Source organism: Chrysemys picta, chromosome 4, assembly GCF_011386835.1.
Source record: "Chrysemys picta bellii isolate R12L10 chromosome 4, ASM1138683v2, whole genome shotgun sequence".
Taxonomy (NCBI): domain Eukaryota; kingdom Metazoa; phylum Chordata; order Testudines; family Emydidae; genus Chrysemys; species Chrysemys picta.
Genome location: NC_088794.1, coordinates 124,587,694 through 124,612,320, shown reverse-complemented (window position 1 = coordinate 124,612,320; position 24,627 = coordinate 124,587,694). Strand labels below are relative to the sequence as shown.

Sequence of the window (24,627 nt, the reverse complement as noted above, 5' to 3'; positions counted from 1 at the left end):
ATGCAGCTGTTGTTCCCTTTGCGAAGTGTGCGGCTTTGGAAAGAAGACCGGGAGGAAGATGTCTTGGTTGACATGGAAGGCAGACACCACCTTAGGGAGGAAGGCGGGGTGTGGTCGCAGCTGTACCTTGTCCTTATGGAACACCATATATGATGGGTCCAATGTGAGGGCCCTAAGTTCTGAGACTTGTCTCGCCGATGTGATAGTGATGAGGAAAGCTGTTTTCCAGGACAGGAACAGAAGCAAGCAGGTGGCCATGGGCTCGAAGGGGGCACCCATGAGTCTAGCTAGGACTAGATTGAGGTCCCACGTAGGGGCCGGCTGACAAATTTGTGGGTACACACGTTCTAAGCCCTTGAGGAACCTGCTGACCATGGGACTGGAGAAGACTGAGCGCCCGTTCTTGCCCGGGTGGAAGGCTGAGATTGCTGCTAGGTGGACTCTGATAGATGAGACTGCTAAGCCTTGCTGTTTTAAGGACCAGAGATAGTCCAGAATGGTAGGTACTGGTATCCCCCTAGGGACACTGTTGTTCAGGGCTCACCAGCAGGAGAAGCACTTCCATTTAACCATGTATGTGGACCTAGTGGATGGCTTTCTGCTCCTCAAGAGCACCTGCTGCTCCGAAGCAGAGCAACATAGCTTGGATTGGGTCAGCCATGTAGCAGCCGCGCAGTCAGGTGGAGGGACTGCAGGTCCAGGTGACATAACCGGCCGTGTTCCTGAGTGATCAGCTCCGGCCACAATGATAGAACGATTGGTTCTGTCACCGACAGATCGAGGAGCGTGGTGTACCAGTGTTGTCTGGGCCACGCTGGAGCGATCAAGATTAAGTGGGCCTTGTCTCTGCGTAACTTGAGGAGGACGTTATGGACCAACAGAAACGGGGGGAAGGCATAGAGCAGGTGGTTTTTCCACGGTATCAGGAAGGTGTCTGACAGGAATCCCGGGGAACGTCCCTGGAAGAGAGCAGAACACTTGGCACTTCCGATTCTCGTGAGAGGCGAAAAGGTCTATGTGGGGAAATCCTCACCTCCGGAAAACAGAATGAATAACGTCTGGACGTATCGCCCACTCATGAGCCAGGAAGAACCTGCTGAGGCGATCTGCCAAGGTGTTCTGGATTCCTGGGAGAAAATATGCCACCAGGTCGATTGATTGGGCTATGCAAAATTCCCAGAGACATATGGCTTCGTGACAGAGGAGGGAGGACCGCGCTCCGCCTTGCTTGTTGATGTAAAACATGGCCGTTGTGTTGTCTGTGAAGATCGCGACACAACGGCCCTGGAGGTGTTCGCGGAATACCTGACCCGCAAGGCGTACTGCTCTCAGTTCCCTGACGTTGATGTGCAGGGATATTTCTTGTGTGGACCAAAGGCCTTGTGTGCGAAGGTTCGCGAGGTGAGCGCCCCAACCCAGAGAGGACGCGTCCATGGTGAGGACTAGAGAGAGCTGTGGGGCATGGAATGGCATCCCCCCGCAAATGAGGTTGGGGTTTAGTCACCAACCCAGAGAGGACAAGACCTTTGTTGGCACCGTGAGTACTGTGTCCAAACTGTCCCGGCCTGGACGGTATACTGACGAGAGCCAGATCTGAAGTGGGCGGAGGCGTAGTCTGGCATGTTTGGTCATGAAAGTGCACGAGGCCATATGGCCCAGAAGACCGAGGCACGTGCGTGCTGTCGAGGTCGGGAAGCTTCGGAGGCGTGGATAATAGTTATCATAGACTGGAAGCGGGTCTGCGGTAGGCATGCCCTGGTGAGATTCAAGTCCAGGACTGCTCCGATGAAGTCTATTCTTTGGGTTGGCTCCAAAGTGGACTTTTCGGTGTTGAGCAGCAGGCCCAGTTGTCTGAAGCAGGTTATGACGAAGCGAACGTGAGACCGCACCTGTAGCTCGGACCGACCCCGAATGAGCCAGTCGTCGAGGTACGGAAACACTTGGATCTGATGTCTGCGGAGCCAGGCCGCTACAACAGCCATATATTTTGTGAAGACCCTTGGCGCTGTGGAGAGGCCAAAGGGGAGGACCGCAAATTGGAAATGCTGCTGTCCGACCATAAAGCGAAAGAACCGCCTGTGTGGAGGGTAGATCACTATGTGGAAGTATGCGTCCTTCATGTCGAGGGCAGCGTACCAGTCTCCAGGATCCAGGGATTGGATAATAATTCCCAGGGTAACCATGTGGAACTTCAACTTTACCATGAATTTGTTGAGTCCGCGTAGGTCCACGATGGGCCGAAGCCCCCCTTTGCCTTGGGGATTAGGAAGTAGCGGGAGTAAAAACCCCTGCCCCTCAAGTCCCTTGGTATCTCTTCCACCGCTCCAATAGACAGGACTGCTTGTACCTCCTGTAAGAGGAGTTGCTCGTGAGAAGGGTCCCTCAAGAGGGACGGGGGGGGGCGAAATAAACTGAAGATAGTATCCCGTTTCCACCGTGCGTAGGACCCAGCGATCTGAAGTTATGCGGGACCACGCAGGGAGGAAACAGGAGAGGCGGTTGGAGAAAGGCAGGGAAGGATCCTGGGAGTAGGCTGGTGCTCCGTCCTCGAGCGCATCTTCAAAAGTTTTGTCTGGGCCCCGCTGATGGTCTAGGGGGGCCCTGATTCTGGCCTGCTTGCGGACCAGGTTGTTGCCTCCTATTGCCACGACCACGCCTTTTAGAGAAGTCTTGCCGTGGTCGAGGGGTTAGGGTAAGTGCACTGCGGCTGGTCTGCGTTGTGTCACTGGGGTATTCATGCCCAGTGAGCGCATGGTGGCCCGGTTATCCTTCAGACTTTGTAGTCTGGAATCAGTCCTCTCTGAGAAGAGACCTTGGCCTAAGAAGGGCAGGTCCTTTATAGTCTGCTGCAGTTCCGGTGGGAGGCCAGACACTTGCAGCCATGAAATGCGGTGCATGGCCACTCCGGAGGCTAGAGTTCTAGCAGCCAAGTCAGCTGCGTCTAAAGATGCCTGCAGAGATGTCCTTGCCACCTTCTTGCCCTCTTCTAGCAAGGTCCCAAACTCTTCCCTGGACTCCTGGGGAACCAGATCTTTGAATTTCCCCATCGAGTTCCAGGTGTTATAATTATAACGGCTCAGGAGGGCCTGCTGGTTAGCTACCCTGAGCTGTAGGCCACCAGTTGAGTAGATTTTACGCCCAAAGAGATCCAGGCGCCTAGCGTCCTTGGACTTAGGGGCGGGTGCTTGTTGGCCATGCCTCTCCCTCTCGTTTGCAGACTGTACAATGAGGGAGCAAGGTTGGGGGTGCACGTAAAAGTACTCATAATCTTTGGATGGCACCATGTATTTCCTTTCCACCCGTCTTGCTGTGGGAGGGATGGACGCCGGGGACGGCCAGATAGTATTGGCATTCGCCTGAATGGTCTTAATGAAGGGCAAAGCTACCTGCGTGGGGGCATCGGCTGACAAGATGTCCACCACTGGGTCCTCAACTTCCGCCACCTCCTCCACCTGCAGATTCATGTTCTGTGCCACCCTACGAAGTAGGTCCTGGTGAGCATGAAGATCTATAGGTGGGGGCCCAGAGGAGGACGTGCCTGCCACGGCTTCGTCAGGCGAGGATGAGGAGGATAATCCCTGGACTAGTGGGTCCTGTGGAAAGGCAGTTTGAGGAGGGTCCAGCTGCCCTAGGTCTACGACCGTAGGGGCATCAGCCTGCTCAGGTGGTAGGGCAGTCGCCTCCGAACCTATTGGGGGAGGACAGCTAACAGTTGCCTCAGGTACCCTAGGCTCCGAATGAGCCGAGTGAGAAGTGCCTGAGGGGCCACCTTGGGCTTGGTAGTATGCCCAAGGGGTCCAGAAGGATCATTGTGGAGGGCCTTGGTTGGGATCCTGTCCTACATCTGGCCCCTGGCTATCACCATCAGCGTCTTGGCCCTGGACATTACAGCCACTCTCCGCTTGGGACGCCGCCGAGTTAGGGCGAGTAGGCCAAGGCGGTGACAAACACCTTTGTTGTGTTGACCTGGTGCTGTCTACTGGTCCGCACGTGAGGGCCGGGGACCGGTTCCGGTGTCCCAAGCGGTACCGTGATCTGGAGTGGGACCGACTATCATAATGGTGCTGGGAGGTCGATCTGGATGACGAACGACGGTGCAGGCAGTGCCGGGACCGACTGCGCGTTGAGTGGTGCTGGGACCGGTGCCGGGAGCTGGATCGGTACCGATCATGCCGGGAGGGAGACCTCCAGGAGGCAGAGCGGTGCTGCGAGTACGACTGGCGCCGAGATGGATATTGGTGCCGAGACCGGGACCATCTGCGGGATCGGGATCGAGAGCGGTGCTGAGCTGTTTCGCTCTGCAAAGGAGGTCGCAAGAAGGCGGGCTTCCCTATGGATGCAACAGTCCGCACCGGTGGTGCTGGAGGGTGAGATGGTCCAGGCTCAGTCAGCGCGATCAGGTCGCGAGCAGTGGAGAAGGTCTCTGGAGTGGACGGCAGACCCAGCTCAACCACGGTGTGCACCAGGGAGCTTATATGCACTGGACTCAACGGTGCTTGTGGTGCCGGAATCGACGGTGCTGGAGTTGGCACCTTCGTGGTGTGGTCCGACACGGCGCGCTGCTCCACTGAGGCCGCCGGCGGTGGTTGCACCTGTGGAGGAGCAGCAGGTGGTTTGTGCTGCTTCTTGGGCCGCGGAGACAGCGAGCGGTGCCGTGTCTGTACCGGTGCTGGAGACGTCCGGTGCCGAGGTACCTGGCTGGTGCTGGGTTGCTCCGGTGCCGGAGATGCGTTGCAGACTGACGGTGCCTGGTCTGCGCGCGGTGCTGGGGGCACCGGGCTAAGTGCCGCTTCCATCAGGAGCTGTTTTAGATGGAAGTCCCGCTCCTTTTTTGTCCGAGGCTTGAAAGCCTTGCAAATGCGGCACTTGTCAGGTTGATGAGCTTCCCCCAGCCACTTCAGACAGGAGTCGTGAGGGTCTCCAATGGGCATCGGCTTGAGACAGGCCGAGCAAGGCTTGAAACCCGGAGACTTGGGCATGAGCCCTGGTACCGGGGCGGAGGAACGGGGATAAACCCCGATACCCCAACTTACATACAACTATATATGCTAATATACTATATGCAAACTTACTAAGACTACTCTAAAAACTGCTAAACTAATAAACTATACTAAGAACTAACTATAAGACAACGAGAAAGCTAGGGATGTGGAGGTCAGCTACACTGCTCTCCACAGTTCCAACGACCGTCACGGGCGGTAAGAAGGAACTGAGGGGGCGCTGGGTTGGCAGGGGCATATATCCGGCGCCATGAGGACGCCACTCCAGGGGGCACCTCAGCCGACCCACCGAGAGTTGCTAGGGTGAAAATCTTCCGACGATCGTGCACGTGGCGCGCGCACACCACAATTGGAATCGATATGAGCAAGCATTTGAAGAAGAACTGCGGTCGGCTTCTTCATCCACAGCTCACCCTCCATCTGACGGCGTGGTTCCTTCATGGTTTCAATCCCACGAATTAGCCTGCTCGGAACAGGTCCAACATGTTCTCCTGCACAGTAGAAGGGACTCCACTCCTAAGACTTACCTGCAAAAGTGGCAAAGCTTCTCCATCTGGTGCATCCACAGATGCCTAATACCCCAGACTGCAACCCTCTCTGACATCTTAGACTATCTTTTCAAACTAAAACAGGATAGGCTTTTGCTCACTTCGATCAGAATACACCTCGCGGCCCTTACCACCTTCCATGACACTCTGGACAGCTGTTCACTTTCGCACACCCCACCATCAAACGTTTCCTCACGGGCCTGCAAAATCTCTATCCTGAGATGCATTCACCAGTAGCCTCCTGGAGGCTCAACCTGGTTCTCCGCGCTCTTATGAAACCTCCTTTTGAGCCCCTGGCCACCTCATCCCTGCTCCACATGTCCATGAAAGAGGCTTTCTTGGTTGCCATAACATCAACAAGAAGGGTTGGTGAAATAAGCGCCCTGATGGCCTACCCTCCTACACCATTTTCTCTAAACAAGCTTACATATAAACCCGCCTCAAATTCTTCCTCAAGGTGGTGTCTACCTTCCACCTTAACCAGTCAATACACTTACCTGTATTTCATCCCAAGCCTCACACGACTTCACAGGAAGCTGCATTACATACCCTCGACGTCCAACAGGCTCTTGCATTCTATCTTGACAGAACTAAATCATTTTGTGAATCCCCTAGGCTATTTGTTTCTACTACCAAAAGATCAAAGGGTAATGCTATCTCTAAGCAAAGATTCTCCAAGTGGATCTTGGTCTGCATCAGATCCTGCTATCAGACCCAGAATGTTCAACCACCAGAGGGTGTTAGGACTCATTTTACTAGAGCAATGTCAACATCCATTGCCTTCCTCCACAACGTACCTGTTACAAACATATGCAAGGCGGCCACGTGGACATCTGACCACACATTTGCCAAACATTATGCTATCACACGGGATACCACGGCAGACACCACAGTCGGCCATACGGTACTGTCTACCATTGTCCCTCACAAAACTCCAAAATCCCACCAACCATAGTGGGTACTGCTTCACATTCACCTAGAGTGGAGGACCCACAGGGACAGCACTTGAAGAAGAAGAGAAAGTTACTCACCTTGCAGTAACAGGTTCTTCGAGATGTGTGTCCCTGTGGGTGTGCCACTCCCCGCCCTCCTCCCCTCTACTTTGGAGTACTAGTACGATTTCTCCACAGTAGAGAAGGAACTGACGAGGGTGCAAGACACACGCAATCAGGAAGATTCCAATGAAATGGGAGATATCAACTGAGCACATGCGTCCCGACGAGGCACTGCTACCGAAGATCTCCGATCAGAGGCGCCAGGACCCACCGTCACCTAGAGTGGAGCACCCACAGAGACACACATCTCGAAGAGCCTCAATTACTGCAAGGTGAATAACTTTCTCTTTTCTGCTCTCGAGTGGGCATCGGTCCAGTTTTCAACGCCTTCCACCTCAGTTGGCAGTCAGCTCCCCTTTATGCTTTCCCTCAGATCTCGATCATTTCACTGGCTGAGACAGTGTTGGTTTTCCAAGCTTCCACTGTCGTTTTAGCCTCCCATATCCTTTCCTCTCCATCCCGACCTGGTCACACTTTGAATCCTGGTCTCAGCTCCCTGCGTCTTATGGTGTGGCTGTTCCATGGTTGAATGAGGAGGAAGAGCAATGTTTGGTGGCTGTTCGACAGGTCCTGCTCAGTACTAGAAAACCCCCTCTACCAGGATGGCCTGTTCAGCAAAGTGGAAGTGTTTTTCAATGTGGTAATTGGCCCGCAGAGTTCAGCCAACACTGGATAGTATCCAAGACATCTTGGAGTATTTACTGCATCTTCAGTTGTCGGCGTTATACTTAGCTCATTGATGGTGTATCTAGTGCCAATAGTTTTTCATCCACCCATTCATGGAAGATCGGTGTTTTTCAATGATGGCGAGATTCTTAAACGAAATCCTTTGCCTCCATTCAATGGTCTGGGAACCGGTTCCCTTGTGGGACCTTAACACAGTCTTAGCATGTACGAACATCTAGCATCCTGTCCCTTTCCTCTCTCATGTCAAAAAACTGTATTCCTTGTGGCAATAACATCTGCAAGGAGAGTGTGAGAGCTGCAGGCTTTGATAGCAGAGCCTCCTTACATGCAGTTATCCCAAGACAAAGTGACATTGTGGCTGCACCTGAAATTTGTATCTAAAGTGGTCTGGGTTTCATTTAAACTCGGTGGTTTCATTTGCCTGTGTTTTTGTCCTAAGCTGCTTATCTCTGGAGGAGCAGCATCTTCACACATTAGACCTCAAACTGTCTGGCCTTTTACCTGGACCGGACTAAATTCTTTTGGGCTTCGCCTTGTCTGTTTGTGTTGTATGCAAACTGTATGAAGGGACAGGCAGTCTCCTCACCGACTATCTGTAAGTGGACAACTTCCTGCATCAAGACTGCATACAAAACTGCTTTGGCTACGCCCCCTCTATTGTAGCGAGCTCATTCTATGAGCACACAAACTATGCAAATAGTGTTTGTACGTGATATCTCAATATTGTATATTTGTAGGGCTGCCATGTGGTCATCAATATGTATTTTTATGAACCATTATGCCATTATTGCAGCATCCAGATCAGATGCAAACTTTGAGAAGGTGGTTTTGCAGTCCTTGTTTAAATAGAATCCGAGCCACACCCTCTGGGTATAGCTAGTGTGTCATCCAAGTGGAATACATGGCTGCATCTACTCGAAGAAGAAGAAGAAACAGTTACTTACTCTAACTGTGGTCCTTGGAGCTGTGATGCAGATGTGTATTCCATGACACACCCTCTGACCCATCTGCATCAGAAACTAGTCTCTGGGCATTCACTGCAAAGGAACTGAGTGGGGTGCGGGCAGCGATGCCTCATATAGAAGAGGGAGGGGGAATAGCCACGAGGTGCGAGCGCTGCCCCTCTACAGGTATTTCTAGGCAAAATTCTCCAGCTCCAGTGAACTGGGGGTACGCACACCTAAATGGAATGCATACCTGCATCACATTTCAAAGAACCACAGTTACAGTAAGTGACGATTTCTTTACTACTAATAAAAGGTAATAGTAATATGATGTGGATTAGTATCAAGTGCCTAGTGGTTACTGTCACATCTACTTATTAACTGTATTTGATTTTAAAATGAAAAATAATGAATCAGCTGCAAACTAATACAATAACTACTCATTCTGAACCTTGATGCCTTTCTTATCATGCAACTACACCTTCCTTTCAAAACAGTTCTTCTGCAGTGGTTAAACAAATAAAAACCCACCCAACAACTCTACTTTGCAAAACAAGAGAGTCCACTGTACAGTCTTCTCCTTGTGAGTAGAAGATGAGAGGACAAACAAAACATGACAGAGGTATAGACACATTGCTTAATGCACTATTGGAAGGTGCTCAGCTACTGTAGTGATAATGATGGCATAAAAACCTGAATAGAATAGAATTTCTCCAGTTGGACTGACCCTCAAGGGATGGTTATAATATATGACCTGAATGCAGATGATACAGCTGTTATCTCAGAAGATTCCCAGCCACTTTCTGTCTGGAATTTAATAATCTCTCCCACTTACAACTTTGGCAACTGTTATTCTTTTTGCAGAATACTTTGTGTTACGGTTGTCTAGCATACAGTTGTTTATAACTGTTTCAAAGTTAAAGGCTAAAGAAGTCTGTGCAATAATGGTACTAAGGTGCTTTTGAAAATCTCACCCAAAAACCTAAGTGACTTCAGAGCAAAAGGATTTGTGCAAGTCCCCAGGGGATTAGCTTTTGAAAATCCTACCCTTTGCTTTTATGTACTATCTGTGAATTAGTGAACATAATAAATCATTGGGGATGTGTCATGAAATTCTAACAAGATAAGAGAATATATTGCCAAAATGCTTAATGTAGAAGATTGCTGTTTCTCTGTCCATCAGAGAAAAAGTAGCATTTGAGGTAGGTTTTTATAAATACAGCACCATATGGAACTGAGTCCCCCCATTTACTCTTGTTACCATCTTAATTTAAAGACTGGTTCAGATGTTAGGTTTATAAGGGAGTACTTCATTCTCTTAATAAACTGGGCACATGCTTCAACTCATCTCAATAGTGCTCATCTGTAAGAATGGAAATCTGAGTAGTTGAAGTAATGAAGGGTTACTTCTTAGTAAACAGTTCTCAGAATTTACTGCCTCTAAACAGTCAGACTAGCCCTTCCTCTCTTTTTCCTGCTTGTTGTTTTTAAAGTTACTATTTTAAGGCAGTCAGGAACTGAGGGTGGGATGTAGTTTTCCACATATAGATGTGGTCAGTGCACCTTTCTGCAAAAGCATGAGACCCCATTTAGGCTCTAACTACTCTTTTAACAGTACCGGTCAGGGTTGCTTGGTGTGACTATGAAATGTCCATGTGAAATACTGATAAATAAACTAATTTTTTTTACATGGCAGTTACATAAATCATTAAAGTAGAAAAGGGAGTTCTTAATTATGCGGCAGCCCTCCCTATCCATGCTACTATGCTATAGGCTTGAGATGTTTCGTTTTGAAAGGGACAGGAACCTATTGGATAGTAGCAAAATTTAGGGAATCCACTGTAGTAATGGAATAAGAAGAGGATGTACATCTGCCCTCCTTGCCCTATAATCCTGATGTGCACCCCTTTGTCATGCTTGCCCTGGGCTCCTCCCCCCACAGCTGTGCTAGTGCCCCTCAATACTGACCTGCACCCCTGTCATCCTAGCCCTAGACTCCTTCCCACCCACAACTCTGTAAGACAAAGATGAAAGAAAGTGTACATCCATTACTTCATGGAGAAGGGGAGAGTAAGTAACAGATAATGCAGAGAAGGCTGAAGTATTTAATGCCTTTTTTGCTTCAGTCTTCACTAAAAAGGCTAATTGTGATGAGATGCTTAACAATTAAGATTAACAACAAGGGGGAAGGATCTCAGGGCAAAACAGGAAAGAATAGGCTAAATAATATTTAGATAAATTAGATGTGTTTAATTCAGCCTATGAAAAACTAGAGTACCTATCCCTTGCTAACCCTGGTTTCTTTTGTAAACTGAACAGTGTGTCCTTCTAATCTCTCCTCATATGGAAGTTGTTCAAAATCCCTAATCTTGTCTGTTGCCCTTCTTTGTACTTTTTCCAATTCTAACACGCTTTTTTTTTTTTTAGAAAGGGCAACCAGAACTGCATGCAATATTCGAGGTGTGGGATTACTATGGATTTATATAGTGGCATGATGATATTGTTGGTTTTACAGGGAGTCCTCAGACTTATGACACAATTCGTTCCTCAGAATTGCGTTGTAAGTTGAAATGTAAGTTGAAACCGCTTTTCCCATAGGAATCAATGATATGAAGGCGGGATTGGTTCCTGAACCAAGGCTTGATACACTATTTTCACCACAATAACCCAGATTTTTGTACTAAATGAATTATAGATGACTAATGTTGCAACATAAATGTATTTACAGTACATTGTATTTTGTAAACAGCATTCAAATAAACATATAAACTCACATATGTTGCTCAGAATGCTGGCAACACAGGCTCAGAAAGCCAGGGAAAACGGCACACATGCTGAGCCTCAGCTAATCACTGTTCAAGCTTTCTGATTGGCTCACGGCCCCAGGCTCAGCCAATCAAAAACAAGTGGCAACCTTACCTGGCAACAAGCTACCCTGCTGTCTCGAAGCCAATCAGAAGCGACTTCTTCCAGCTCTATACCAGTATAATACCACTAGGAAGTGATTTAAAGAGAACTTTATGCAAATAGAGCATCATAAGGGTGAAACAAACATCATGGGGTGGCGTGACACGTAAGTCAGGCGTCATAAGTCCGAGGACTCCCTGTATCATCTGTGCCGGGGTAGGCAACCTATGGCACGCGTGCCGAAGGCGGCAAGCGAGCTGATTTTCAGTGGCACTCACACTGCCCGGGTCCTGGCCACTGGTCTGGGGGGCTCTGCATTTTAATTTAATTTTAAATGAAACTTCTTAAACATTTTAAAAACCTTATTTACATTACATACAACAATAGTTTAGTTATATATTATAGACTTATAGAAAGAGACCTTCTAAAAACGTTAAAATGTATTACTGGCACGCAAAACCTTAAATTAGAGTGAATAAATGAAGACTCTGAACACTACCTTTGAAAGGTTGCCGACCCCTGATCTATGCCTTTTCTAATGGTTCCTAACATTCTGTTAGCTTCTTTGACTGCCACTGCAAGTTAAGCAGATGTTTTCGGAGAACTAGCCATAATGACTCAAAATTCTCTTTCTTGTGTGATAACGGCTAATTTAGACCCTATCATTTATATGTATAGTTGGGATGATGTTTTCCAGTGTACGCTTCTTTGCATGTATTATGAACATTGAATTTAATCTGCCATTTTGTTGTACAGTCATCCAGTTTTATGAGATCCTTTTGTAACTCTTTGCAGTCTGCTTTGGACTTAAGTATCCTTGAGTAATTTTGTGCCATCTGAAATTTTGCCACCTGAATGTTTACCCCTTTTTCCAGATCACTTATGAATATGTTGAATAGCATCGGTCCCTGTACAGATTCTTAGGGGACCTCTCTCCATTCTAAAAACTGACCATTTCTTCCTACCCTTTGTTTCCTGTCTTTAACCAGTTACTGATCCATGAGAGGACCTTCCCTCTTATCCCCGGCTGCTTATTTTGCTTAAGAGCCTGTGGTGAGGGACCTTGTCAAAAGCTTTTTGAAAGTCCAAGTTTACCATATCCACTGAATCACCCTTGTTCACATGCTTGTTGACCCCCTCAAAGAATACTAATAGATTGGTGAGGCATGATTTCCCTTTACAAAACCCGTGTTGACTCTTCCCCAACATATTGTGTTCATCTGTTTGTCTGATAATTCTGTTCTTTATTATAGTTTCAACCAATTTGTCTGGTACTGAAGTTAGACTTACCGGCCTGTAATTGCCAGGATTGCTTCTGGAGGCTTTTAAAAAAAATCTGCATTGCATTAGCTATCCTCCACTCACCTGATAGCGGCTGATTTACGTGATATGATATATAACCTAAAAAGAATAGTGTGACAGGGCCCAGCGTGTCAAGTTGGGGTGCCCACGTCGACCCAGTGCGAGGTTTGTACACCCCATCACACAGTCATCGGGATTCTCTGTTAAGCGGGCGATTACAGTCAAGTGGGTCCTGGCCCCCTGCCAGGATCACTTAGACAAATAGTCCGTGGGTCCTTGGGCAGGCAAAACAAACAAGCAGTCTGAAGCCGTGCAGCCTCCTGGCTGGGGCAGGCAATAGGATTTGGGGAATTAGCCCCCTGGCCAGGGCAAAACATCATTCAGTCTATGGCCCCTGGGTGGGGAAAACAAACAAACAGTCTATAGGCCTTACTTCCCTCTGGGCTGGGACATAGAGCAAGCAGCAGCCTCCTCAGCAGGCAGTGGCTTGGCTTCCCCGGCAATCTCCGCCATCAGCGAAACGCCTGGAGCGTAGTCTGGGTGTTTGGGCTCTACCACCAGGACTATCGCAGGAATCAGCAGTGTACGTCCTTTCCTCTCTGTCGTCCACTCCGACTGACCTGGGCTGCTTCCTTTTATCCAGCTTCTCCACCTGGAGCATGCACAGCAGGGGAAAGGGGGCGTGGTTGCCTGGGCCCACAATGATTGGTCCGCCCCCGGCGGCCTAGTGTGGGGTTGGTACACCCCATCACAGGTGGCTCAAGTGTTGGAATCTTCCTCACATCCTCTGCAGTGATGAGCAATGCAAAGAATTCATTTAGCTTCTCTGCAACTGCCTTGTCTTTGAATGCTCTTTTAGTACCTTGATCATCCAGTGGTCCTGCTAATTGTTTGGCAGGCTTCCTGCTTCTGATGTATTACATGTTTTTTTTTGCTCCATTAGCTATCTTCAAGAACCCATAGAGGACAAGTGAGGTCCCATAGGAATAGAAAAGGACATAGTATCCGGCTTTAAAAAAGGGAGAAAAGGAAGGACCTGGAGAATAATAGGCAAGCTAGCATAACTTCAGTACCTGGAAAGATACTGGAACAAATTATTAAACAATAAGTTAATAACAATAATAGAGGATAATAAGGTGATAAGCAATAGCCAGTATGGATTTGTCAAGAACAAATAATCCCAAACCAATGTTATATCCTTCTTTGACAGGGTAACCAGCCTGATAAATAGAAACAGTAGACATGATATAGCTTGACTTTAGTAAGGCTTTTGACACAATTCCACGTAACATTCTCATAAGCAAACTAGGGAAATATTGTCTACGTGCAATTACTATAAGGCGCTTATATAACTAGTTGAAAGACTGTACTCAACAAGTAGTTATCAGTGGTTCACTGTCAAACTGGGAGGATACCAAGTAGTATTTTGCAAGGGTCTGTTCTGGGTCTGATAGTATTCAATGTTTTCATTAATGACTTGAATGATGGAATGGAAAGTGTGCTTATAAAATCTGCATACCAAGCCGGGGAGGGGTTGCAAACACTATGGAGGATGGGACTAGAATTCAAAATGATCGTGATAATTTAGAGAATCGGTCAGAAATCAATAAGACAATATTCAGTAAAGACATGTGCAAGGTACTGCACTTAGGAAGGAAAAATCAAATGCACAGATACAAAATGGAGAATAACTGAATAGGCATCATTACTGCAGAAGAGTCTGAGGGCTATAGTGGATCACAAATTTAATATGAGCCAACAGTATGATGGTGTTGTGAAAAAAGCAAATAGTATTCTGAGCTGTATTACACAGGAGTGTCATATGTAAGACATGGGAGGTAATTGTTCTGCTATACCCAGCACTGTTGAGGCCTCAGCTGGAGTACTGTGTCCAGTTTTTGGCATCATACTTTAAGAAAGATGTGGACGAATTGAAGGGAGTCCAGAGGAGATCAGTAAAAATGATAAAAGGTTTAGAAAACATGTCTTATAAGGAAAGATTGAAAGAACTATGCATATTTAGTGTAGAGAGGAGATGGCTGAAGGGGGACCTGGTAAGTCTTCAAATACATAAGTGATTATTATAAAGAGGACATTATTCAATTGTTTTTCATGTCCTCTGAGGATAGGACAAGAAGTAATTGGCTTAGTTTGCAGTATGGGAGTTTTAAGTTGGCTATCTCTAACTATAAGAATAATTAAGCAGTAGAACAGTGATTTTCCCCTGATATCTTTAGCTTCCCTTATCAATTTTCTACACTTCATAGTTGGTAATTTATAATGTTCACAATCTACATCATGTTTTTTTTCCATTTGTTATATAGTGTGTGTTTGTTTCTAATTTCTGGCTTCACTTCCATCTTAACTAGGATGGGCTTTTAACCCAGTTGTCCTCTTCTGTGACTGAGGAATTGTGGCTTTTGGGCTATCTAGTAAACTCTTCTTAAACAATTCCAATGTTCATTCATATTTTGCTCTCTAAATTCTTCCTTCCCATCAGTTTTGCTCATAATTCTTATTTTCTTCATCTTTGGAAAATTAGGTTCCAAGTATATTTGTTACTTAGCTGGGATTATCCTCTGTTTTATCCATATATTAATGTAATGAGGTCTTGGTCAGTGGTCCACTGACAACCACAACTTCCAGTCCAGTGATCAATTCATAATAATGAGGGTCCAAAATAGTTATCTTAGGTGTTTCATCTTTTCTTTCAGAATATTATCACCTATGATAGAAACTCTGATGGTGTTTCATTACTGGCTGCATGAGACCTGCAGCATATATTTCACATAACACAATTTTTCCTAACACAAATTGCAGACAGGCGCTTTAAGGAGCAACTTGTCCTTTTGTCTAAATTGATTCAGTCATCTGCAACAGCCCCCCTTGAGCTTTATTAGTTAGCAAATTGATCCACATGCATTCAAGATTCTGCTGTTCTGAACTATCAATAATTCTAAAACAGGTAATGGTTTGCTTAATGTAGAGTGCCAGTCCCCACCTCTTTTACTCACTATATGTCTCCTAAATAGATTGTAACCAGTGATGTTGACATTCCAGTAAAGAGAAGCATCCACCCAGAGGTTGGTAATGCCAGTTGTCAAATTTCTTCTCACCAGTGAGAATTTCCAGTTCCTTCTGCTTATTACCCAGACTCCTAGCACCGTTGTATAAGAAATTTAAAAAATAATTTTATTTACGTTCTTTGCTACTTAGGTTCAATATGTTCCTAGAACCTGGAGTCTGAGTTTGTAATGCTTTCGACCCTTTAACATTATTCCCTTGCATTATATTTTTATATATATGAACCAAAGATGAGGCTGGGAATATGTTTGTGCGTGCGTGCGCACTCATGTGCGCTTTTAAGTCAGATGTAGTACTGAGTGAAAATTCTTTATGTACTTAAATACAATGATTTTCATTCAGGAGGAAAAAGAATAAACTATGCATTAAAATTGAACAAGAAAAAATTCAAATGTACTTGGAAATAAGTACTCTTGCAGACTATATTGGGAGGGAAATGAAAAGATGCGGTAAAAGAGGAAGAAATATGATTTAGAATTAATGTGTTCAGATTCTTTGAGCATGATATAAAAGTTTCATTAATTACAAACTAAAAAAAAAGTTTATTTTTAAAGTAAAGAAATAGCTCTGGGTCAGAGAACGAAGAAGTGTTTTAAGAAGATGAAGTAGCCAAATGGAAATTTGATTCTAGCCATTGTATGTGGGGGAAGACTCAAAAAGAAGGCATTATTAGTAGAGTTTTGTGGGCAGACAAAGAAAGTAGATAAATGTCAGGTGTCAGAAACAGATCATTTGAGCTTTGTCAGATTTTCTTATCATTATCAGCACACCAGCTTGCTTTCTCCCTAAATTCTCACCAGGAACTTTTCTAATAACTAAATCAAATTATTTCTGCAGCCTGTCAGAACTGTATTGCCCATTTTGGTTGAATCTTAATGGTTTATAACCCATCTTTAATGTTGGAATTCAGTGATTACATGAATATTCCTTAAATTAGGGAAACTGGCACAGGAAAATACACATTCTCTCTTTGAATTTTCTCAGGTTTGGTTTTCCAAGTTTTTGTATTAGTAGCAAGAGACAACTTTAAAGCTCAATCCTGCAAGATGCAGAGCACATTCTTGGAGTGCTGTTGCGCACTCTCATTCATATGGCAGTCTAGATTACTTAACACATTACAGAATAGAGCTTTAAATGATTTAAAAGACTGACGCACATTTGGTTAGTGCACTTAAATTGGAATAAACCAATTTAATTCTTTTAAAGTAGGTAGTGTTAAATAATATTCTTCAGTTACAATAAGTACTCCGTCCTGTAAAAATGAGGTTGCTAAGAAGTGTAATATTTCTACTAATTCAGTGTTTAAACATTTTCCATTTCCCTTTCTAAACATGCTAGTTTCTAATTTTTCTTGCTTGTTAGTGATATAGTTGTGATATAGAATTTGATTTGATATGCTTGGCACTGTATCTTGGAAAATCATCTCCTAAGCATGTGCATACATATCAGCTGATTTCACAAGTTGCATAATGGTAAACACATGCTTATCTCCAATCGGAGCTGATTTATAAATTAAACATTATTTAACTTCTCTTTCTAATTAAGCAGTATGAGGAAATAGGATGTATTCACAAATAGGAGAAAAGCATATTGGCTTACATATTTGTTCTTAGAGACTAAACTCTTTTTTAAATTGTTGGTTCGAATCAGTTTTGTGTATGTTTTAAAACTGCATCTTTTAAATTGTTAACTTTAACTTAGTTATCTTTGCATTTGCTTTTCAGAATTTATTGTTCACAGATGAAAATGATAATTCAGAAATAAAAATAATTGATTTTGGATTTGCTCGGTTAAAACCACCTGATAATCAGCCTCTTAAGACTCCATGTTTTACTCTTCATTATGCTGCCCCAGAGCTCTTGAATCACAATGGTTATGACGAATCCTGTGATCTCTGGAGTTTGGGGGTCATTCTGGTGAGTGTTTGGTTGTGTGGCTTATTTATTTTAATCATTCTATAACACGAGCCGAATTGATTCCTTGTTAAAACTAATGTCTGGGGAGGGCTTGACATTGCCCCAGATAAACTAGAATTGGATAGACACTGCTTTGGAGTGGAGTGAGGATATATTTTTCCTGCACATATAGTAGCAAGCTGGGATGTGTATTGGAGGCATTTAAGAAGGTAGAGCTAGAGCCAGCTTTCATTTTTTTTCTGAGCAATTTGATTAAATTATTTTCCTTGGAATGTTCACCTGTTAAAACAGCTTGGATGTGTGAAGAAAATAATAAGTCGATTATGAGACCTCTATAAATTTATATTATGCTCTTAAAACTGTTCCGGTTCAGATAAAGATCCAACCTACATTCTGTTTTACAGAAAAATTTATTTTGAAAAATAAGTAAATGGTATAGGCTTTCCCACTGCATAAAATCTGTATGTTTTCAACATTCCTGAGACATGTAAGTCATGTTGCTTACAAGGTCTCTAAATAAAGACCTGTTGTGCTTTAGACCATGTACACCTTAAAGAGAAAATATAACTCTTATTAAAGTACCATTAGTTGGAATATATACGCTGTTGCTAACTCTGCAAGTAACAATATCTGAATATTGAGTTAGTTAGGTTAATGTGTAATCAGTAATGTTGTAGTAAAGTTGGCAATAAATATATGGTACTAATTAGTACTAGTTTTGTCCTCCTGGTAGTATACAATGCTGTCAGGACAGGTACCCTTCCAGTCTCAAGACAAAGGTTTAACATGCATCAGTGCATTGGAAATTATGAAGAAAATTAAAAAGGGAGAATTCTCCTTTGAAAGAGAAGCCTGGAAGAATGTATCTCAAGAAGCCAAAGATTTGATACAAGGTAGGTATCCATAGATATTTCATATTTTTCTTTTAGTTGCAGTGACCAGAGAAAAGTACCATACTGTATACTTTTGTGTTCTTCAGTTTTTGGTGCTTTATTAACTTAAGTTTATAAGGAAACCAAAGTAGTCTTTTTGTTACAAGCAGTAATTATCAGCTCATCCAGAATCAGTCTATAATTTTTTAGGATGTCAGTTATTGAACACTTGATTTATTATTGTTGATTTATGAATGTTTTATAACAAGTACTTAGTTCATTTCTCTGTTAAAAAGTATTTTGTACAACCCTATGTCAACATTGTATGAGCTATATCTAAAGTGATATATAATCATGACTCATCAAATGATTCAAGTTTTATGTTTTCAAATGATTACTTTATCCACAGTATTAAAAAGATAAATAATAGCTCCTGGATTAAGAATATATTTAATATATATATATATATAATATATTTCTGTTAGGACTTCTTACAGTGGATCCAAATAAAAGAATTAAAATGTCCAGTTTGCGATACAGTGAATGGCTTCAAGATGGGAGCCAGCTGTCATCCAATCCTCTAATGACTCCTGATAACTTAGGCTCTTCAGGAGCTGCTGTACATACATACGTCAAAGCAACCTTTCATGTAAGCTTAAAAACTCTTGTGTTTTAATTATAAATATTAAACATTTGCTATATTATATCAGCCTAGAATTTGGATGTACATGAATTTGTTTATTTAAAAATGTATTTACATTTAGAGTTCTATGATAGGTGTATAGGAAATTACAGAAATATAAGGCCTATATAATATGTTGACTTGTATCAATGGCCAAAAACCTACATGAGAGAATATAATGAAACACATGTCAAAATGGGAAGTTGAGAGAAGAATATAGATTTTGACAGCATATTTATATCACTGAGGAAAATGATGATGGTGAAACAGCTACCATAAATATACAAGTTTAGAGAAGGTCCTTAAACAAAGCTTTGTAAGATATGTGTAACATTCTGGTTACACTTAGCACTTGCTTGAATTTCAGTTTAATTGCCCTTCTTGTGATTAGGAAAGAGAGAAAATTAATCGCCATTTTAATCGCATTGTTAAATGAATACCAATTTAAATTTATTAAATATTTTTGGATGTTTTTCTACATTTTCAAATGTATTGATTTCAAATACAACACAGAATACAAAGTGTACACTCCTCACTTTATATTATTATTTTTGATTACAAATATTTGCACTATAAAAATGATAAACATAGGAAATAGTATTTTTCAATTCACCTCATACAAGTACTGTAGTGCAATCTCTTTATTGTGAAAGTGCAACTTACAAATGTAGATTTTTTTTGTTACATAACTGCACTCAAAAACAAAACAATGCAAAACTTTAGCGCCTACAAGTTCATACAATCCTACTTCTCGTTCAGGCAATCGCCAAGATAAACCAGTTTGTTTACATTTATGGGAGATAATGCTGCCCACTTCTTATTTACAGTGTCACCAGAAAGTGAGAACAGGCGTTCACATGGCACTTTTGTAGCCGGCATTGCAAGGTATATATGTGCCAGATATGCTAAACATACGTATGCGTTTTCATGCTTCGGCCACCATTCCAGAGGACATGCTTGCATTCTGATGAAGCTCATTAAAAAAATAATGTGTTAATTAAATTTGTGACTGAACTCCCTGGGGGAGAATTGTATGTCTCCAGCTCTATTTTACCTGCATTCTCCCATATATTTCATGTTATAGTAGTCTCAGATGATGACTCAGCACATGTTGTTCATTTTAAAAACACTTTCACTGAAGATTTGACAAAACGCAAAGAAGGTACCAATGTGAGATTTCTAAAGATAGCTACAGCACTCAACCCAAGATTTAAGACTCTGAAGTGCCTTCCAAAATCTGAGAGGGACGAGGTGTGGAGTATGCTTTCAAAAGTCTTAAAAGAGCAACACTCCAATGTGAAAACTACAGAACCCGAACCACCAAAAAAGAAAATCAACCTTCTGCTGGTTGCATCTTACTCAGATGATGAAAATGAACATGCGTTGGTCTGCACTGCTTTGGATTGTTATTGAGCACAACCCGTCATCATCATGTCCTCTGGAATAGTGGTTGAAGCATGCAGGGTCATGTGAATCTTCAGCACATCTGGCATGGAAATATCTTGTGACGCCAGCTACAGCAGTGCCATGAGAACGCCTGTTCTCACTTTCAGGTGACACTTTGAACAAGACGCGGGCAGCATTATCTTCTGCAAATGTAAACAAACTTGTTTGTCTGAGCGATTGGCTGAACAAGAAATAGGACTGAGTGGACTTGTGGGCTCTAAAGTTTTGTATTGTTTTATTTTTGAACGCAGTGGTTTTTTTGTATATAATTCTACATTTGTAAGTTCAACTTTCCTGATAAAGAGATTGCACTACAGTACTTGTATTAGGTGAATTGAAAAATACTATTTCTTTTGTTTTTTACAGTGCAAATATTTGTAATAAAAATAAATATAAAGTTAGAATCGTACACTTTGTATTCTGTTGTAATTGAAATCAATGTATTTGAAAATGTAGAAAACCTCCACAAATATTTAAATAAATGGTATTCTATTATTGTTTAACATTGCGATTAATCGTGGGAGTAACATTTTTAATCGCTTGACAGCACTAGTTTAAAGGCTTGTAAAATTGTCATAAACTACATGAAGAATGTATAGACATGACTCTTGAGAAATAATAAAACATAGAACTCATACTTCATTACACATGTTCTAACATTTCTTAAACCTTTTATAAATGCATAAATTGCCTTTTTATTTTGAAACAGGCCTTTAACAAGTACAAAAGGGAAGGATTTTGCCTCCAGAATGTTGACAAGGCACCTCTTGCTAAAAGAAGGAAGATGAAAAAGACAAGTACAAGCACAGAGACACGTAGCAGTTCCAGTGAAAGTTCACATTCTTCCTCCTCTCATTCTCATGGTAAAATTACACCAACAAAAACCCTGCAGCCAACAAATCCTGCAGACAGCAATAACCCAGAAACCATCTTCCAGTTCTCTGACTGAAAAGCAGAGAAATATCCTCTCTCGAACAATTAAGAGGTGATAAGCCTGGTAGTACCTGTCCCTCCTTGGAACAGAGGGATTACGGGGATATGTTCATTGCTTTGAACAACTTGTTTCAGTTCTGCCTTTTTAACTTTTTGTTTCAAGACATTTGGTTTTAGTCCTAGTTCTGAATCACTGGATGTGGTATAATATTGTGAATACAACCATCATTGAACTCTCTTAGGGCTAGATTGGTGTGCAGTCTAGTCCTGAGTAAGGGGTAATCACATTGTTGTTTTATCCCTGGAGGAAGAGTGTGACTGAGAGCATAATCTCCTTTCAGTTTCCCCACTGTTCCAGGGAGGGAATATACTGTAAAAGTCAATGTGTACTCCCTGAAACGCTGTGTAACTTTGCCACTAGGCATGTTGTGGGGAGCAGAGTCAAGAGCCCTCCTGCCCATCTGCATAAGGAGGGTCATAGCAGCTCTGGTTCTCTCTGCACACAAGTAATGGCGGTACAGTGCACTAAAGCAAGAGGCCATCTTACATCACTTCTAACTCCCTTGTGTTGGTGCATAGGATAGGCCGGAACCTGGACCTTATTTAGGAATTTAAGAACAGAGTTGAACATAAAAGGAGTACCATTATGCTGTTTTACAAATGTATTCCTTAAATTTGGTTTTACGCTACTCAGAATATAACAGTCTTATATTATCTAGATGCAAAAGGAATCTATGGCTAGCAAGATGAGGTGACTTTGCACTGTAATGCTATTGTTTATTTGTATTTCTAGAAAATATAAATTTTTAAAAAACTTTTCAAGCTCCAAAACCCAATGATATACCAGAGAAAAGAAGTTGAAATTTAGTACTGAACATTTTTTTTTAAAATGGTCATGTGTTCAAATATCTATTTCAAGGAACAGCTAAAATGTATTGTGTTTATCTTTTATATTTCTATGATAACTTGAAGATACCAAGATGAATCTTTTTTTTAAAAGATGCAGAAACGCCAAATTCCATTTTTGTTATCATGGGGTTCATATTGAATGCATGCCAACTTATGTTTTTAATTTTGCATTGCACAAATGTGGCAGTTAGCTTAATACTGATCATAAAATATTCAAATATATTTTTCTTGTTTGTGCTTTATAAAACACCTTAATGATTTTGATGTTTTCTCATGGAGTGTTTTTGGGATCCCACAAGGTGTTGCATGCTGCTCTGAGATGCTGAGTGTCCTTAAGTCTCACTGATTTCAGCGGGAGTTGTGGGCTCTTAGCACCTTTGGAGGAGTGCTCAGCATCTGGCAGGAATGAAACCCTGTAGCTTTGCCATTTTTTTCATTCCTTACATTACATTTCCTTCCTCACATCTTGCTTCTGTCTTGTACGTAATAAATAACTAGACTTGGGCATGTTGTATAGTGTAGTTGTAAAGCACTTATGCACTGGGAAAACTAAAGGGAAAATATACTAAACACTGTGTTTCACAACTGTACACTGTTGTACTACAGTGAGGTATTTCCTGCTGTGGTAGTATATTATGTACATAACCTGTTTGGAATTATAAATATGTGACTTTTACTGAAACATTTCCATAGATATACTTTTAAATTGAATAGCATATTTTGTAAACTTATGCAGAGCATTTCTACTGCTCACCTTCTGAATGACTAGGGACAATTATTAAGTGCTAAATAAGACCCCAGTTTTGTAAACAATTACACATGTGAGTCATCTCATTAACATCAATGAGACTACTGGTGTAAAGTACATGTGTAATTGTTAGCATGATTGGAACCTAGTTGACTAACAGATTTTATTAACAACTTGCTGCATTTTAAAGTAAACTTAATCCAAACCCTATGCAAAAAGGATACAGGAATTGTTTATGTCAATGGTTTTATTTATTTAATTACATCAGATAACAGTGTTGAGAAATCTTATGCAGCCATGTTTACAAGGACTGTGTTTGATAAAACCAAGAGGTTTTGAGACCAACATTTGTTCTGTGTTGCTTTAATATTATTAAGGACAGCATTTTGAGGATTTGAGAATTACTGATGTGAATTACTTAATTTACTACTTTCTTGACATGAGTGTCAGTAGTAATTGCAGCATTAATTTTAGGTTGATGTGAATATTGAGACATTTGCACTGTTTATGTAGAATTAGTATATTTAATCTTAAAAATCAGTATATATGCTGGTAAAACAAACAATTTAAAGTGGCTGGTGTTAAGATATTTTAAACTAATATTAATATAATATTCAGATTTGCTTTCTGAATACTGTCTTGGGAGTAATCTCAGTAATAAATACAACTAATTTGTAAACAAATACATTCTCTCTCCCCAGTAAACCTACAGTAAATACAAAGAAATCACAGCAACAATTAATATTTATTATGCAAACAGCACTAACAAATTGCAATGCCGACTGTTTGTAATGTTCAGTAAACCGCACTTTGAGATATTTTTGCTGTTCAGTTTTTCAAGTACTTTTTAAACAAAAACAAAAAGGTTTCTAAATGGAAAAAAAAATTGGAATTAAATGACCCTGCTGAATTTAACTTCTTAAAATAAGGGGATAATAAAATGTGTTCCCTTGCTTGGGAAACTTGAAGAAATGACTTTTTATATTAGAATAACTTTTTGGGCAATTGCTAAAATTGACTAAAAGAGTGATCATTTCATTCTGAGGAAAGTGCAGTTGTATTTTCATTGTTTTATCACACAGGCATTTATGAAATACTTCATTATGCCATTTTTAGACTATATTGGGACTCTGGAATTATTACAGCTCACAGTAATGGATACACATCTCTTGCATAAAAGACATTTTCTTTTATACAAGGATATTTGGATGCAAAGTCTGCTTTTCTTTTGTGCTATACTGGTATAGTGTTTTGCCAATCACCTATTTAATTTTTAATATGAGGACGAACAATACTCAGTCACATATAAATATCATGGACCTGATTCTTCATTGCCCTTTGCCTTGTGCAGTCATTTATGCCTATGCAAAGTGGGTGTAAAATTTTGCCACACCATAATGTTAGGACTAGATTCTCATTTATGCTAAGACTACTTTACACCACTCTATTAGTGTAAAAGGGCACTAAGTGGGTGTAAATTACATTTATAGTTTAATGACAGGTTTCAGAGTAGCAGCCGTGTTAGTCTGTATCCGCAAAAAGAACTGGAGTACTTGTGGCACCTTAGAGACTAACAAATTTATTAGAGCATAAG

At 42.2% G+C, this 24,627-nt stretch overlaps 1 protein-coding gene across 10 annotated transcripts in view; it reads left to right on the top strand.

The window, feature by feature from the left end:
- Nucleotides 1–23,897, top strand: part of RPS6KA5 (ribosomal protein S6 kinase A5) — a 166,320-nt gene extending 142,423 nt beyond the window's left edge. For 5 of the 10 annotated variants that reach the window (XM_065595599.1, XM_005285401.5, XM_065595597.1 and 2 more), the window contains 4 exons: nucleotides 17,252–17,443; nucleotides 18,177–18,336; nucleotides 18,801–18,964; nucleotides 21,153–23,897. In XM_065595599.1, coding sequence (XP_065451671.1) covers nucleotides 17,252–17,443; nucleotides 18,177–18,336; nucleotides 18,801–18,964; nucleotides 21,153–21,392 — 756 coding nt within the window. In that variant the 3' untranslated portion in view covers nucleotides 21,393–23,897. Of the gene's footprint in view, nucleotides 1–15,475; nucleotides 15,527–17,251; nucleotides 17,444–18,176; nucleotides 18,337–18,800; nucleotides 18,965–21,152 lie in introns of all 10 variants that reach the window. The other 5 variants (XM_065595596.1, XM_005285400.5, XM_065595595.1 and 2 more) reach the window with 2 other exon arrangements.
- The last annotated feature ends 730 nt before the right edge of the window (nucleotides 23,898–24,627 follow it).